The 17,704-nt window shown below is 34.5% G+C and overlaps 1 protein-coding gene across 1 annotated transcript in view; it reads left to right on the forward strand.

Moving 5' to 3' along the window:
- The window catches only part of LOC140436376 (lachesin-like), a 514,302-nt gene extending 508,275 nt beyond the window's left edge, over positions 1–6,027 (forward strand). Inside the window, exon 11 of the mRNA XM_072525165.1 lies at positions 5,858–6,027. Coding sequence (XP_072381266.1) covers positions 5,858–6,027 — 170 coding nt within the window. The remainder of the gene's footprint in view (positions 1–5,857) is intronic.
- The last annotated feature ends 11,677 nt before the right edge of the window (positions 6,028–17,704 follow it).

A 17,704-nucleotide genomic window follows, 5' to 3' on the forward strand; every position in this document is an offset into this window, starting at 1 on the left:
TCATTCTGCAAAGCTCTCAGAGCAGCTAGATATAGAGACGAATGAAGAAAAATTGTTAAAATTATTGGAAGAAATCAGGATCCTTAATAATAGGGAAACGACAAGAGAGAGGGAGGGATGATAAATTTGTTCTGCATAATATCCATCGTAAGAACGCATTTATCTTTAATATGGGCTATAAAAAATGGGTGTTTTATTAAGGTGTTACCATTCTGTATGATTGCTGTTATCTCTCGATGAATTGGAATAATGTGACCTGAAGCTATTTCAGAAACTAAGTTTGTTTTTGTTGGCTGTACATTTCTATTCAGGCACCTGGCTATTAAAATTCCGTTCCGTATCCTCACTCATTTCTTGGACACTCAATGTTGGTCTTAGACATTTTAGACCTCTGTTATTTTCAATGGCTTTTGAGTTTTTTATCTTTTGTCATGAAGCGTATGTTGTATGTTGCTATATGAAACTGTTTGTTGTTCATATTTTTCTTCAATGTCGACTTGCCTCCCCGCGTAAGCCTTGTGGCAGGCTATTGCTTTGGTGTGGGATTGCGGAATACAGTTTTTATCCACCTGGTACCTTCTGTGTCTCTGTTAAAATCGACATTGTTGATTTTTAGAGGTTTTGGCCATATCTGACCATGCTGGCCAGATGGGTTGGTGATGTAGAAGAATGTGTAACGTCGACTGTTGCAACCTAGGTTAAGTGGCCTACTCAGTTCAGCCAACACCCCTCGGAAAGACGGGTCGACATCACATAAAGCTAATTAACACTTTGAGAAGTAAAAAGTACAAGTAAGAAGTGACAAGTGACAAATGACAAAAAGGTGTTAAGTGAGAAGTGACAAATAAAGCTTCACACAGTGCAAAGTTCTTTCTTTCAAGTTCAAAGTAACCGCGTCCGTGCACAATGGAGGAAGAACAACGTTTACCAATACGAAACAATATAAGAGAGATAGTTGAAGTGATAGCATTGAGCATGAGAAGTGCCTTGTCAGCAAAAATTAAACTACAAATATTCCTGTACATGATTAATACCGGATGCAACTTAAGAATACTTTCACACCTATTTCGAGTATCTAAAACAGCAATATCACAAATGATTCCCGAAATGAGCGATGCCATATCTACCTCATTAAAAGATTTTATTACGGTAAGTGAAACACTGAGATACATATTATTATGTTAATCTAATATCGTCCCGTTACGAACGAAGTTCCAGGCGAAAACTAGTTTCTAATGAAACTGCAGTTTTGGCGACATAATCGTCGTTGCTGGACATGTCTGGAAATAATTCTGTGGTATTGCACGGAGGTTGGAATGGTTGAGGTAACGGTTGTGACACGTTAAAGTTGGACTGTGATAAATATCATTCTGCGTTGCATGTAGATGTGAATGATTGAACTGAAGACGGTGACAGGTTGAAGTTATAATTTGATAAAGATGATTGTGGAAAAGAGTAGATATTACGTCGGAGAATTTTTAAACGCATCTCTGATTAATAATTCTGTATATGCGTTTGGGTTTCAATTGCCAAATCCAAAGGCACACTCTTTAGTTGAGCCGCAATACTTTTTCCAAAAATGTCAAACTCGTTATCGGTATGTCTAATTGGCTCGTTGACAGCTTTTGTCAAACTTTGCGCTTTGTCTATCAAATTCTCGTACTCTCGTAGTAACCTTTTTCTTGGATATTTTAAATCAATATTACCTTTTTTGTATCATCGCTTTTTGTTTGAGAAGCCGAAGTAGAATCAGAGTCTATTTTTTTAATAGAAGTTACTTCAGTATCGTGCTCATAACTGTTGACTGTCTCTGTCTCCTGAGGACTGCACACATCCTGAAACTTAATGATAACATTTTTTATTTCAAAACTACCTATCTATCTATATAAGGATTTTTACAGCTGTCGCCGCCTTCCTTCTTTCAGCCAACGTCTCCAGTCCTTTCTGTTCTACCATTCTCCATCTCTAAGGTCTCGTCTTTCCATGGCCTCGTCCATCCCTCCATGATCTTCGGGGTCTACCTCTTTTCCTTCTTCCTATTGGGCTCCAATCCGAAATCTTTGCTATCCATTTTGTATGATCTGTGCTTCTAATATGTCCATACGAAATTAAACTTTTTTCTTCGATGTAGCTAAGTATGTCTTGTTCTACTGCCATTCTTCGTTTTATTTCCTCATTTCTGATGCGATCCATTTTTGTCACTCTACAGCTTCTTCTCATGAACTATATTTCAGATGTTGTGATTTTGGACCTGTTTTATTTATTTATTACCCAATTTTCTTCTCTCTAGGTCATTATACTGCGTACCAAGGTGTTATATATTCTCTTATTTGTATTTCTGGTAATCTGTCTATCCCACAGTACGCCGTTCATTTGTTTAATACATGTTATTGTCTGTGCTAATCTGCTGGTTATCTCTTGCTCTGTGGTTCCATTTTTTGAGGGTATGAATCCTAAATATTTGAATTTGTCAGTGCCGTTAATTTCCCTATTATCGTCCATTTCCAAGTTTCTCACTGGTTCTTGCTCTGTTGTTAAATATTTGGTCTTTTCTAGATTTATTTCCAGTCCATTTTTTGTGTATTCCTTTTCTAATTTTCGGAGCATATAGCACAGATCTTTTTTATCTTGAGCCGTTAATACTTGGTCATGTGCAAAGCTTAATGTGTACAAGAAGTTGTCCCGGATTGGTATTCCCATCCCTTCACATTTTCTTTTCCATGGTTTTAATATTTGTTCGAGGAATATCTTGAACAGTGTTGGAGATGTAGAGCATCCCTGCAATAAGCCTTTTGTGGTCTTAAATTCGTTGGAGTATTTATTGCCGGTTTTAACTCTTACCTTGTTGTTGTTGTAAAGGTTGTTTACGGCTTCTATTAACCTCTGAGTTATTCCGATTTCCTTCATCGTGATCCATAGTTGTTTTCTGGGGACCGTGTCATATGCCTTTTTTAAATCTATGAATGCCATGTGTACTAGTCTATTTTTTGCCATTTTTTTTTTCAAAACTACAGGTACCTGAGAATAAAGCTGAATGGAAAGCTATTGAAAGGAGGTTTGCGACTACATGGAATTTTCCTCGTTTTTGTGGTGTTATAGATGGAAAGCACGTTGTGATTAAAGAACCTCATAATTCTGGAAGTTTTTACAATAGTTATAAGAATCAGAAAAGCTTTGTACTTATGGCTTTGGTAGATCATGATTATTGCTTAACCTACATCGATGTTGGATGTAATGAATGAGTTAGCGATGGTGGAGTTTTTCTAAATTGCAGCCTCAGCCAAGCTTTAGAAAATAACCTTTTACCCAAAGACCATGTGATTGTCGAAGACAATGCCTTTTCTTTAAAATGTTATCTGATGAAGCTATCTGGAGATAACAATCTCACTTACAAGGAAAAAATATTTAATTATAGGTTATCAAGAGCAAGACGAATCGTTGAAAACGCATTTGGAATATTAGTAGCATGTTTTCGTATATTTGAAAAACCTCTGCCGTTTCATGTGAACAAAATTGATAAAATTGTTAAATGCTGTTGTGCTTCACACATCTGGTTGAGGAAAACGAAAAGCGCTGTGCAAGTAGTATCACTTGAAGTGGAAGATGCAGAAGGCAATATAATACATGGTACCTTGAGAGATATTCCATCAGCTGGTTTAGTAAACTGTAGTACCGGAAATATGCACAATAGATCGTCAAATCAAGCACAACACGTAAGAAACTTATTTGCGGATTTTTTTATTGGGACAGGTGCCGTTCCTTGGCAAGACAGAATGATAAACTAACAATTTATTAAAATAAATAAAAATTTTAAGTGTAATTTTAATCGCTATCAGTATTATTATAAACATACTGTATACATGGCTTTACAACATTAGCATGCAATCCGAAAGGTTTTTTCGAGAGAAAAAAAATTATATTATACTTTTCAGATCAGTAAATCGGACCCAACTTGCCCCTTTCGGCTTGTACGTCAAAGTTTGTAATATCTGTATAATCTCCACGAGGCATACACAGGCCTCTTCTTCCTCTCCCATACGTTGGAAAATCCCAGACATTGGAGAATAAAGATATTAATACACTGTTCCACGGTGACATGCCAAATTGTATGGATGTGATTAATGAATGAAAATGTATTTACCAGATTATTTGTTGTTTCTCTGCATTCACTAGTACTGCTGACAGTCGACAAGATATCATGTAATATATAAAACCAATTAATATTTGGTACATAAATGTCGCTCGTCCCAGCACCAGACTTGTTAGAATTTTTTACTTTCTTCAGCTTTTGATAATTGGCTGATTTTATGCTTCTTATTTTAAGGTATGCATCTTCGGGCCGAAGAGATGTCTCGCGTAATGGTTTGTTTCTGTACTGTTTGCTACGTTTATCGTAAAGACATTCGTACTGTATAAATTCCTTAACGAAACGCATAGTTTGCTCCTCAGACCACTTCATTTTCTGTGTTCGTACCATGCATTTGTCACAGCGGAACTGTTTTCACACTGCGCGAAGTTGTCACTGTTCTCAGTTGTTGCGAAGAGAGGGGGAAGGCTACTTATCAGGAAAAATCGAATCAATTCTATTCACTTTTTACTTTACTTCGCACTCGCGCTTGTCACTCACACTTGTCACTTCACAGCTATTCTGTTCACACGCAACTATTCACTTTTCATTTGTCACTCGCACTTTTCACTCGCAGTGACAACTTCAGTGTAAATTAGTCATTACTCTTAATGGAATTACATTTCCTTAATTCCAGTTTTTACAGTTATTTCGCTGATACTCGGTCGCCAGACCCTCTTTTGTGATAACAGGGTTCACCAACGTAAAGGTAAGGTTGACTTGAGTAGGAGAGGCTATTACCATTACCTCAATAAAACCGCAAAATGAATTACTTACTGAAAAAGTGTGAAAATATATGTTTATTTTTTATAAAATAAAGGCAGATATCGAGCATAGTTTTATTAATTAAATCTAGGGCAAGATTTAATTAATAAAACTGTGCTCGATATCCGCCTTTATTTATAAAAGTTTATTTATTCGAGCATTCAACCTTATATGTATATTTGTTTGACACTTCCTACAAATAATATAAAAATGTGAAAATGAAGGCCGAAGCAAATAATGAAGTAGCTGAAGAAGTGTTGCCTTAATTTTACGCAAATAATTCATTTGTAAAAGTATAAAATATAATTATTTTAATATTATATATATTATATAATATATACTATATATTATATAGTGCATATAGGTACAGTTTATTGCAACAAAAATAAAAAAAGAACTATGAAAACTAGCACGATTTGTTCTCTTAAAAGAAACAGCAGTATACTGTATCGCTTACAAAGATATCGGGTCCTATGTGATGTTCCTATATCGCAGACCGCCGCGACGATCGCTGGATCGCTGTCCGCTGCGACAGATCGCGTCCTACTCCTGTGTGACCGAGCCTTATGCTTTTAAATAAATGTCTCATAATCAATTTTTCCCTTTACCACTTTAAATATTTTTAGAATTATAGGCAGATATTAAGTTTTTTGTACTTTAATTAAATTAATTAATTATCAACTGTCTTTAATCGAGTCAAGATTAATTTTAGTTGAAAAATTAATTAATTTATAACTTATTATTTAATAAAACGTGAGAAAATTAAAAATACAAAAAATAAGTAGCAATTATTTATTTTTAGCTCGAGTAGCATCAAGTTTTATTTAATTTTTATCCTGATTAAAGATTCAATTACTCCTACACCCTCCCCCGCTCCTTCTCCAAAGTTAATTAATACCCGAGGAAACGAGCCCTCCAAAGTGAAGAAGCCGCCACCTTTAATTTAAGTTTATTTTGTCTTTCCAGGTGGCAAAGTGATCGATGAGGATCCTTCGGAAAACTGGCTATTTCCCAGCGTCGCTCCCGCCCCGCTGGAATTGGAAACCCATTCCGATTCCCCTTCAAACAAAGGGCTCTCCCTTATTTTCCATTTGACTCTGGGCTGGTGCGTGACGTTGATTGCTTTTCTCAGGTGACACATAAGTTGTTATTAGGAGGCGGCTGCCAGAGAAACCTGTGTTATGATGTAGGATCCGAGAGGACATGGACATCTGGATAAAAGTAATCTAATAAGTGTGTGGAAAGATATACTGTAAAAAATGGATAGTGGAGTTCTAAGCGAACGTGACGCGCGGATTAACTGGTAGATATGTTACATCTACGACATATGTCTGTTACTTTTTTTTTATTACCTGTAAAAATATTTTACTAAATTGATCTTATTATTTTACAAATAATAAATGTAGCAATAATTTATACATCTTTCACGAGGGAGTCACAAAAATAAAGTAGCAAACCTCAGGACTTGCCATACTAGTGGCAAAGTGATTGAAATAAATTTATCTATCGTAGAAGAGAGGGGTTTAGTAATCAGTTTAGTAATTATACTCCTATTTATTATATTTAGATCTTCTAGGAAAAGTAATACGAGTAGTTATTGTATGATAAATGATTGCAAATGTACGATCTCGTAGATTTGTTTAAAAAATGACCAATATTTTCTCATTATCAATTATATATCAAATACAGTTTGTCTTCTTCTTCTGGTGGTATTACTGGAGGTTTACGATTACTAGATCGAAATGTTCTTTGTTCTTCGCCATTCTTAGTAATTGTTGAACGTTCATGCCCAAGTTCTGATATTGCGAAGCCATGATTTGGCGCTTCTCCCTACTCCACTTTAGCCCTCTATCTTCTCTTTAAAATTATTATTCTTAGCAGATTAAATTAATCATTTTTCATTATGTGGCCTAGGTACGAGGTCTTTCTTTTCTTAATCGTTGTTATAAGTTCTAACTTTATATTTATGTTAGATTTGTAATGTATTGTATCCATGATATTTTGAGTACTCTGATATGTGTATGATATAGCCACATTTCAAAGACTTTAAGCCGTCTTATGGTATTTAATATCCAGACTTCAACTCCATACAGAAGGACTGGACAAACGTAGCATTTAATATCCCTAATTCGGATGTCTAAGGTTAATTTTAGAGTACAGATAATTTGTTTTCATTTATTGTCAATGTTCCTAGCGAATTATATTGGTGTTGTCACAACCTCTATCTTGATAGAAGAGTAAGAATGTTGCGATGCTACGTCTTCTCTGTCCTTTTTTATGGTGTTGAATCGTGGACCTTGAACGAAGATATGTGCAGAAAACTGAAAGCATTTGAGATGTGGCTATATCGGAGAATGCTTAAGATCCCGTGGACTGACCAAGTCACAAATGAGGAGGTCCTCAGAAGAATGAATAAGAACCGAGAAGTACTGATCACCATCAAATCCCGAAAGTTACAGTTCTTCGGACATGTTATGCGAAATGAATCCAGATATGCTCTTCTTCAAGCCATCCTGCAAGAAAAAATATTTGGAAAACGAGGTCTAGGAAGAAAAAGAACAAGAAGATAAAGATTGCCATGATGATCGCCAACGTTCGTAACGAATAGGCACATCAAGAAGAAGAAAGAGTTCTATTGTCTTATTGTTCTTTTAGTACTAAAGGTTTACTTCAAGTAAATATACTTATTACAAGCGTCTACAATTTAGGTTATTGTGCTATTTTATAGCTCTACAACATATCTCAATTTTGCTTTATTTGCAATAAACTTTTAAGTTAAGACAATCAGTTGAGGCTTATCATGGATTTACTTAATAAATTAATTGAATATCAGAAACAAGGGCCAACTGGACAATTACGGGTACAATATTTTCGGATGGTGTCCATTGTAAAGGAGTTTATAGGAGCAGAACTTATGGGAGATTGGTAAACACATTTGAATTGCGGTAAAGAAATGCTGCCTTATTTCCATGCATCTGGCCATTTCTTTATGCTAAGTCTTGCCAAACTCCTTGACATACTTTGATTTAACTAGGTAATGGATCCTAGTATTTATCAAAGGTTTACAGAAGAATGTTTGATGTTCTGATAAACTTTGTTGTGGAGCTTTAACAGATATGAATATTAAACAATCGATGAAGAAATCTATGAAACCAGATAGGGGCATTTCTCGAGTAAGAAGTACGAAAGGAAGTATAATAAGTAAATAGGTTTACGAAATGCATGCAATAAATACTGTGTGTAAGAAATTAGAAGTTCTTGCTAATTTTCAATTAAACACAACAGATCGGCATGTAAATGCAAGTTATTCGCAGCGTAAAAGATGTTAAATATATTAAAAAGCTTCTAGAATATTTTTCGTGATCCCCTTCCTAAAATGAATAAAATCGTAGCTATTGCTTCTGAAAATGTTGGTGACGATAAGATTAATTGCCATAAAGCTCGTGAAGTTAGAATTGCTTTTATGTCCAAAACAGCAGGTGAAACATTTAAAAATATAAAATTAAAACCCTCTGAAAGCGCACTCCTTCTTTTATCTGCGAGTAGCACCGTAAAAGCTCACGAAGAAGAAGTAGTTATAGACTCTGTATTATTATTTCAATGCATGAGTATCACTGAATAATTTTAGGATGAGATTGAAAAATTTATTAAATATGAGTAGCCTTTTACCCCTTATAACTTTTCTATGCAGCTGGAGTGCGTAAAACAACATTTAACAAGTTCAAACATTGGCCAAACAATCAATTGAATCCAGAAGGCTGGGGCATTTGATAGATAATACTCTAAAACCGATTAAAACTTTACTCCTAACTGCTCCAGGAAAACTCCTCAATACTATTTTTTGCAATTGCAAAAAGGTTGTAGTATCACGTGTGACTGTAAAAAAGTCGGGTTGCTGTGTTGTCCAGCATGTACCAATTACCAAGTTCAGTCTTGCTTAAATGTTCATTTTAGTACAATAGAAGAAGAGTCCTGTGATTTTAATTAAGAGACCAATGACTCAGCTACCTGTGTACAACTTATAAACATCCAGCAAGAGGAAGAAGAAAAATTCGTAAAGGCTTGACTGTTAAAGTAGACTTTCAGGGGTATAAATCTGATTAAAATATCTGAAGAAATCAAAACAATAGTTAATTCAATAATTAATAGCAATATCAATAATCAATAATAAGGTAATATCTAAAACTTGACGGGTAGTGTTTTCTTAAATTATTCTAAATTTAAGGATAACTCTACTTTAACCAATCCCCTGTAGAAACAATGATGCACTACAACTACCTCGGCACCATAATAAATAAAGAATGGACCAACAACCAGGAGATTCGAGCACGCATTGGAAAAGCTAGATCCACCTTCAATCGGATGGGGGCCTTCTTCATGAGTCGCAACCTCTCTCTTGATACAAAAGTAAGAATGCTGCGATGCTACGTCTTCTCTGTCCTTTTTTATGGTGTTGAATCGAGGACCTGGAACGAAGATACGTGCAGAAAACTGGAAGTATTTGAGCTGTGGCTATATCGTAAAATACTTAAGACTCGGTGGACTGACCTAGTTACAAATAAGGAGGTCCTCAGAAGAATGAATAAGAACCGAGAGGTACTGACTACCATCAAATCTCGAAAGTTATAATTCTTCGGACATATTATGCGAAATAAATCCAGATATGCTCTCCTTCAAGCCATCCTGCAAGAAAAAATTTTGGTTTGGTTGGAAAAAGGTTTGGTTAAATAACTTCAGAATCTGGTTCAATTTACAACATCTGTGCAGCTTTTCCGCGCTGCTGCAGATAAGATAAAGATTGCCATGATGATCGCCAATATTCTTAACGGATAGGCACATCAAGATAAAGAATCCTAAATTTGTCTTGATAGTTAGTGAAATAGGCAAACAGGTGAAACCACTGTAAAAAATGCGCGCTGGGTACACTACCACACAGGTGGCGTGGAAATGTGTGCATTTCATGTATAATATGACTCTTAGAATCGCGATATCTTAGTAATAGTAACTCTTAAGAAAAATATTACGCAATCCATTTTTGTAGAGAATTTTAATATCGACAACTTTGGTTTTAAGGTTTTTTTTTTTGATAAATCTTACTGTTTTCGAGAAAAAATCAAAAAACCTCAAATTTTGACCTTTACCTCGAATCACTTTTGTAGTACACATACGATCGATGGAGATTTTTAAACTTTATTTGTAATGGTAAACCCCAGCTCTTCACCAATATTTGGCTTTCCAGGAATTTTTGTTATTGTAAATATCTTTATTGACGGGAATGTATATTATTTGTTTTATAAGTTAACAAACGGACAAGCAAACAATTTGACTGATACTATAAATACACATATACAACAATATTTTATCCCGAATATCTGTTTATTGTTGTTTACTTGTTTCTATATTAATTATTTATGATTTACAGGTTACGATAAATAAGTAACAGACAATCTTGAAAATTCGCTTAAAACTTGGTTTAATTTTGTTATAGCTCCACTAGGTATGAATCAAAAAATAATAAATTTTCTTATAGCTCCACTATCAACAGAAAAATTAAATAGACGAATCTACGCAAACAATAATCATTAGGAATATTTCAAATATATTTAGTTTATATAATATTACATATAAAATGTTGGTGTCACTAGTAAAGAGATTTATATCGTTAGCTGTTTGAGAAAGAAGGCAACTTTAAAGTTTTTTAAACGTTCAAAAGAATAGTCATTTTTGATAAACAGTTTATTATTACTTTATAACTTAAACTACCTTTATAATATTGGTATTTTAAGCAAGCGATAGAGAAGCAGGCGATTCCTTAAAATAAAAATATATATGTATTCTCCAGATTTGAAAGTGGACATAATCCATGTGTATTTCCTTCGCAAAAATCAACGAAGCAGTTACATAAATCCTGATTCATATCTAGACATCTGTGGGTAAGCATATTAAGGGTAAACAGTGCCTGTCTCGTTCCAAATCCTATTCGGAAAACAAATTGAGAACTCTTTATATATTTTTCGTATTTTATGTATTATTTTGAGAAGTATCTCAATAATGGTATGGCCCTGTACTTACTCTTATCAGTGTAAAATCCTTCTTTGTTTAAACTCCTTATTTAAATCGTGTAAAATCAATAAAGTCTTTTATTCTATAGCGAATGCAAGTACTAGAAAAACAATAATATCTTATTGTTATACTTAGCTATGTGCTCAGATAATTGCATAATATTTATAATTACATAATATTTGTCCATTTAGAAATGCTAGAAAAATTTCCATTATTGGTAAATTTCTAGAATGTGAAATCTATATATAAAGCAGGAAAGGCCACTTAAATTCATGATACTGGCCAAATTGAAATTGACGGAACTACAGTATCTCCTTCTTCTTGTAGTGCCTGTCCATTTCGGATGTTGGCGACCATCACAGCAATCTGTATTTTGCAAACTGTATCTCTGAAAAGATTTGTGGTTGGTTGTTGTGTTGAATTTTCAGCCAGGAAATCGTTCGCCTTGCTGGTCCACATTTTTCTTCTACTTTTTTCTTTTAGAATCGCTGACATAGAACTTATTAGATTTTTAGAAATAACTTTTTAATGTGGCTCATTAAGCTGATGGTCCGGAAATCATTGCAGGATACCAATTTTGTTTTCTTTGGTAGAGTAATAAACGTTGACTTCAGCCATGATCTTGGTATTACTCCATATATATATATATATATATATATATATATATATATATATATATATATATATATATATATATATGTCATTGAATATTTTTGTTATTCGTTACTATACACACTAAACTATACACAACACAGTGTACTACTGCGATAATGAACACACTCATCAATGTAATGGTGGAGCAATAGTGACCAAAAGTAGTTTTTGTCCAGCAAAGAGCAGTTAGAACTTTTAATTTTATTCAAATGTACACCACAACTATAGACAAATATAATGGTCAAATAAGGGAATTATTTAATATTAAACAGTACTATGAAAATCACCTCTAAATAATGAAGAGTAAAAATGAAGAAGACAATATTATAAGACACTAGGGAGATTAGATACTTATCACCAAGGCATATCGTAATTCCATCAAATAGTCGAAGATATTTTGGAGATTAGATGTGGCTTTAGATTCTAATCCAGTAGTTATAAAATTCTTAGTCCGTTTAAAGAAAATAAAAGCTCTACTAATTATTAATATCCCATGCATGTACTCGAAAACGAGTACAAACATCTTCTGTGCCATTTTTGTTAACAAATAGTCAGTTGTAGGTTCTACCGTGACAAAATAAGCTGATTCTGGATCCGCATACTCGACCAAAATTGTTACATACCCAGTCTGCGTTGGTAGCGAGTTCGTTGACTTAAACGGTTAAGTTCTCGTTTTTCCTTTTTTTCCCGATTTTTCTTCTCAGATTCATGTATCGGGAGGCATGTATCGGGAATTAGGGCCACGTGTCTAGTCTATCGAAGCTGGTGTGTCTGTTCAATACTTGTACAGTTCGCTGCTTCCAAGATATTTATATTAATTATTCGATCTTTCCAGGTCACTTTCAGAATTCTTCTAATTTCAAAGACTTTAGGTGTTGCTTGTGGGTAGTACGAGTCTCACAGCTATAGGTAAGTGTAATAATCAGTATGGCATGATAAATGTAGAGTTTTGTGTGGGTGCTGATGTTCTGGTTATCAAAGACCCTTGTCATCATCATTCAATCTTCGCTTATCCACTGCTGGACATAGATCTTACTCATAATTTTCCATCTATTTCGATCTTGTACCTCTTGCATCCAATTCCTATGACAACGTTTTAGATCGTCAGTCCAACGTGTTGGTGGACGACCTCTGCTTCGGTAGGCATCATCTCTTGGTCTCCATTCCAGTATCCGCTTTGTCCATCTATTATCTGTCCGTGACCTGCCCAGTTCCATTTCAGTGTTGCTACTCTCTCTACTGCACCAGCCACTCCTGTTCTTTGTCGTAGCTGGCAATTTGGGATCTTGTCTCGTAGTGAAACTTCCAATATGGCACGCTCCATCGCCCTTTGGCACACACAGATCTTTTGAACTGTTCTCCTTGTCATGGTTAACGTTTCCGCACCGTAAGTTAACACTGGCAAAACACACTGACCCTTGTCATAAGGCGACTAAAAGCTGTACCGTCACATCTCAGTTGGTACTGAATTTCTTTATCGATGATCGCATCTTTAGAAAGAGAACCACCGAGATAAGAAAAGTGATTAATATCAAGACTTTCACCTTAACTCTGATGGATGGTTCGGGAGCATTAGAGGTTTGCGCAGGCTGAAAAAGAACTTGTGTTTTACGTATGTTAAGCGACAGGACTAAATTATTGTACGCCTAATTAAATACATTTAAAATTATTAGCAAATCTTTTTCTGAGTAAGCTATGATTATGTTATCATTGGCGTACTGAAGCTCGCTTACTGAAGTTAAGAACACCTTGGTTTGGGCACTAAATATGTTTAGGTTAAAAAGTTCTTCATCAAATCAATATTCTACTTCCAAACCTGGTTATAAAGCTTCCCTTACAAGATGCGTTATTGTTCCTACGAAAGTGGAAAACAACGTCGGAGCAATTGCACACCCTTTTTAAACTCCCATGATAATCTGAAAATGCCCAGTGGTTCTATCGCTGGTACTAACGCTCGCAGTCATATTGTCAAGCAGTAGCCGCAATCTGTTAACATATTTTTTTGGACATCTATTAGAGGTTAAAATTTTCTAGAGTCTTTCTTGGTTACCGTTTTGAAGATTTTAACAAGAAGGTTACAAGTAAGTCGATAAAAAAGTATGATATTAGAAAACTGAAAGATCCCAATGTTCGACTAAAGGTGAGTAAAAACCTCAATACAAAGGTGCTAAAATGCAAAAATGCAGGAAATATAGAGGAAAGTCTGACCATTATACAAGAAACAGTGAGAGAAATAAAAACAACAGCTGAAGAAAGATACAGAAAAACGGAAATCGTGGATGACCGATGAAATACTTGAACTTATGGATCAGAGAAAAAAAAACCAAGAAAATCTCCAAGAATATAAGAGAATAGATACCATCGTCAAAAGAAAAATAAAAGAAGCCAAAAAGAAACAAAAAACAGAACAATATCAAGAAATAGAGGAGTATCAGAGTCGATATTATAACTTCAATGTTCATCGAAAGGTGAAGGAAATAGCTGGAAAGTTCCGAAAACGCAACAGTGGAAAAATAACAGATGATAAAGGCAATCTTGATATAACCAAAGAAGATAAAAAGAAAATATGGGAAGAATACTTGGATAAACTTTTCCATGACCTTAGAACAATACAAGAGCTCACCATTGAAGAAAATTCAGGCCCCGAAATCCTACCAGAAGAAATAACAGCAGCCGTCAGACAAATGAAGGATGGAAAGGCACCGGGACTTGATGAAATTCCTGCAGAACTGTTAAAGCTATTAGATGCAGAACAAATAAAAATAATAACTGTAATATTTATTGAAATATACAAGGCAGGAAAAATACCAGTAGAGTGGCTCAAATCGGAGTTCATACCATTGCCCAAAAACCAGGAGCAAAACTTTGTGAAGATTATAGGACCATAAGCCTAATGAGCCATCTGCTGAAGCTGTTTTTAAAAGTCATCCATAAAAGAGTTTACCAAAATCTTAAGGGGAGTGAGACAGGGGTGGATAATTTCACCACTGATATTTAATTTGTACTCGGAGCACATTTTTGAAGAGACTGTAAAAGATATTGATGAAGACATTTCAATAAATGAAGTCAACCTCAATAACCTGCGGTATACAGATGAAACAATAGCGTTTTCCAATACCATAGAAGGACTACAAGACTTAATGAATAAAATAACGCAAACAAGTAGAAAATATGGACTGGATATAAACACCAGTAAAACCAAGCTAATGATCATAAGCAGAAAAAACATAACTGGAGCAAATTTGTATGTGAAGAGATTAAATGTCGCATCGGAAAGGCAAAAAGTGCATTCTTGACTATGAGGTCTGTGTTCAAGAGCCATGACCTCACCCTAGAAACAAAAATAAGGCTTCTTAAATGTTATGTGTACTCAGTGCTTCTGTACGTAGTATAAACGTGGACATAGAAGTCGAAAACTCTGTCAAAACTTCAGGCTTCTGGGCTATGGTTACACAGAAGGATCCTGAAGATACCATGGACAGAAAAAGTCACCAATGAAGAAGTACTGCTGAGGATGAACACAACCGCGGATTTGGCCAACATGGTGAAGTAAGCTGCAGTACTTGGGATATATAAAAAAAACCAAGGCAGACACGAGCTACTTCAATGCATTTGGCTAGGTAAAATTGAAGGAAAAAGGGCCCCAGCACAAAAAAGAATATCCTGGCTTGCTAATCTGAGAGCATGGTAGAGAAAGACCTCAACACAGCTTTTTCGTATAGCAACCAACAAGGTCATCATAGCCAGAATGATCGCCAACGTTCGAAACGGACAGGCACCCTAATAAGAAGAAGTTTCGAAGATTTTAACAAGATCTATAACTGAATTGAATCTGAAACTGAATCTGAACCTACACTCTGTTTCTGGTAGTAACTGTTCTGAAACAGTTCAACAAATAATGACATTTTCCGGTAATTTTCACATAAGGCTTGGTCGTCTTTTTTAAAAATGGTAACGACAATTTCCACAAAAGGCCTTGTCGTCTTTTTAAAAGATGGTTTTAATAGAGACATCTTAGTTCGGAAGTGATGATTTTAGTAATGAGTAAATATGTTGCCTATGTGCTCGGCCTTTCTCCTTAAAGAGCCTTTTTAACTGCAGTTGATTAACTAGGTATCCTTAAAAAGTTGAACTTAACTAAATACACAAAAAGCTCATCTACACAACACACAAATTCTCTTTTAAAGCACATTACGACAAAAAAATTCTACTTTATCTGCACATACCTTGGTACTCAAGTATCAATTAGATAAAGCTTTCACAGGGCTTTTGATTTGAAGAATATATTGGTGTCATCTACGCGGCTTAAGATCTGCTACTAAGCTGTCATGGCAAAGGTTAAGTTCCTTTACGTCGATATGATCTCTTTTCGGTATGTTCTGGTTCTCTATTGGACTAGGACTAGAGCATAGCATGTAAACTTGTGTTCGTCGCTTGCATACCTAGAAACTTTATAGTTAATATAATTAATGGTTTTACTTAAGATAATAATTCATCATCATCATCATTTTGGCTTTACAACCCTGTGTGGGTCCTAGCCTCCCCAAGAATTTTTCTCCAGTCGTCCCTATCCATCGCCTTCCTCCGCCAAGCACGTATTTCCATATTTCTCATAAAAGATAATAATTCACAGGATTAAAATCAAAAGCAGCGGTTTCATCATAAGATTAAAGTGATTTTGGTTTAATTATTGTTAAATTGTAAATATTGTTAAAAAATATGTATTATTTTAAATTTAAAGTATAAGTCTATATAATATGTGGTTGTCTTCCTATCTTTTAAAAACAGATTCGTCTATTTTATTATCTAATGGATGGTTTTCACGAATATAAAATGTACAAAACTTTACTGTAGTGTATATAGATAAGTATGTCATATCAGTGCCGAACGTAGATATAGCGCTTTTATAGAAACCAATCCAAATATGCTACAATACAGCGGTTATTGTGTTAGAAATAAGTGAATGCATAAAATAGGGGAAAACTATACAGGGAGGCTAACAACAAATATAAGTAGATATATAGTAGAGATATTCGTCAAAACAAAACACAAGGATGTGATTTTTAAAAGTATATGATAGATAATAAAATGCTTTTATTTAGAGATCAATACTTATATTTAAGGTGAATGGAAGGTCAGGTCGCATATATTAAGTTTATATGCACAAGACGTTCATGGATCGTAATTTGAAAAAGGATTCTTGTGTTTTATATAGAATAAAAACGTTATATTTTTATAATTTCATCTATAGGTATGATATGAATAAAATTAAATATAATAATTTATAAAGGAAATGTATTAAAGTCGTTGTGACATGTTTTATCAGCTGATGTTACAGCAATGTCTCTCAGTAGGATAGCGCTTTCATGTCTTTCACTTTGGTGTTCTATGATAAGCTGCTGCATTCACTCAATAGTAGGAGTGGCTTCATATCAAAGACGGACATGTGTGATGCAAGAAAAATTGAAATAAATTGGTTTTTTTGTTACACAGCTGCTATTATTCTTTTTATAAAAATCTCACTATAATTTTAGTGATGGCTTCAAAAGTAATCTTGTGGCCATTCTGATATCAGTAATATGTAAAATTATTATAAAATTATTATTTGAAAATAAAGATGTATACTTTTGGACCAAAAATGGGTAAATGTCCATGTTTGATCCAAATGTGATGGTAGGTGTCCGGTTTTTGATGCCAAAAAAATTGTATTTGAAAGAGTGAACCCTTGGTTTGGACCTAACTTAAAATGTAATGGTTATAACATTCATATAGGGAATCAGGTATTTTAAATGAAAATTCCAATTTTAAAATCTTTTATTTAAGTTGCATTAGTACCTATCTACAAATAAATTTAACTAAAAATTCGAACTTATAAAATATTTGAACTTTGGTAACATTCAAATTAACACAAGATCACCATCAAATAGGCATTATTATTTTTTTACACTCACATGAATCGTCACATTCAGCCGATATTACAGGTTCTGCATGCATTATGTCTTTGTAGTACTTCAAATTACCATTCTCTTTCCAATTAACTACAAAATGTTTTTCAGGCAATTATGCTACTTCCTTAACCTTTTTTGCATTTAGGGT

This window comes from Diabrotica undecimpunctata, chromosome 1 (genome assembly GCF_040954645.1).
Source record: "Diabrotica undecimpunctata isolate CICGRU chromosome 1, icDiaUnde3, whole genome shotgun sequence".
NCBI classification, from domain to species: domain Eukaryota; kingdom Metazoa; phylum Arthropoda; class Insecta; order Coleoptera; family Chrysomelidae; genus Diabrotica; species Diabrotica undecimpunctata.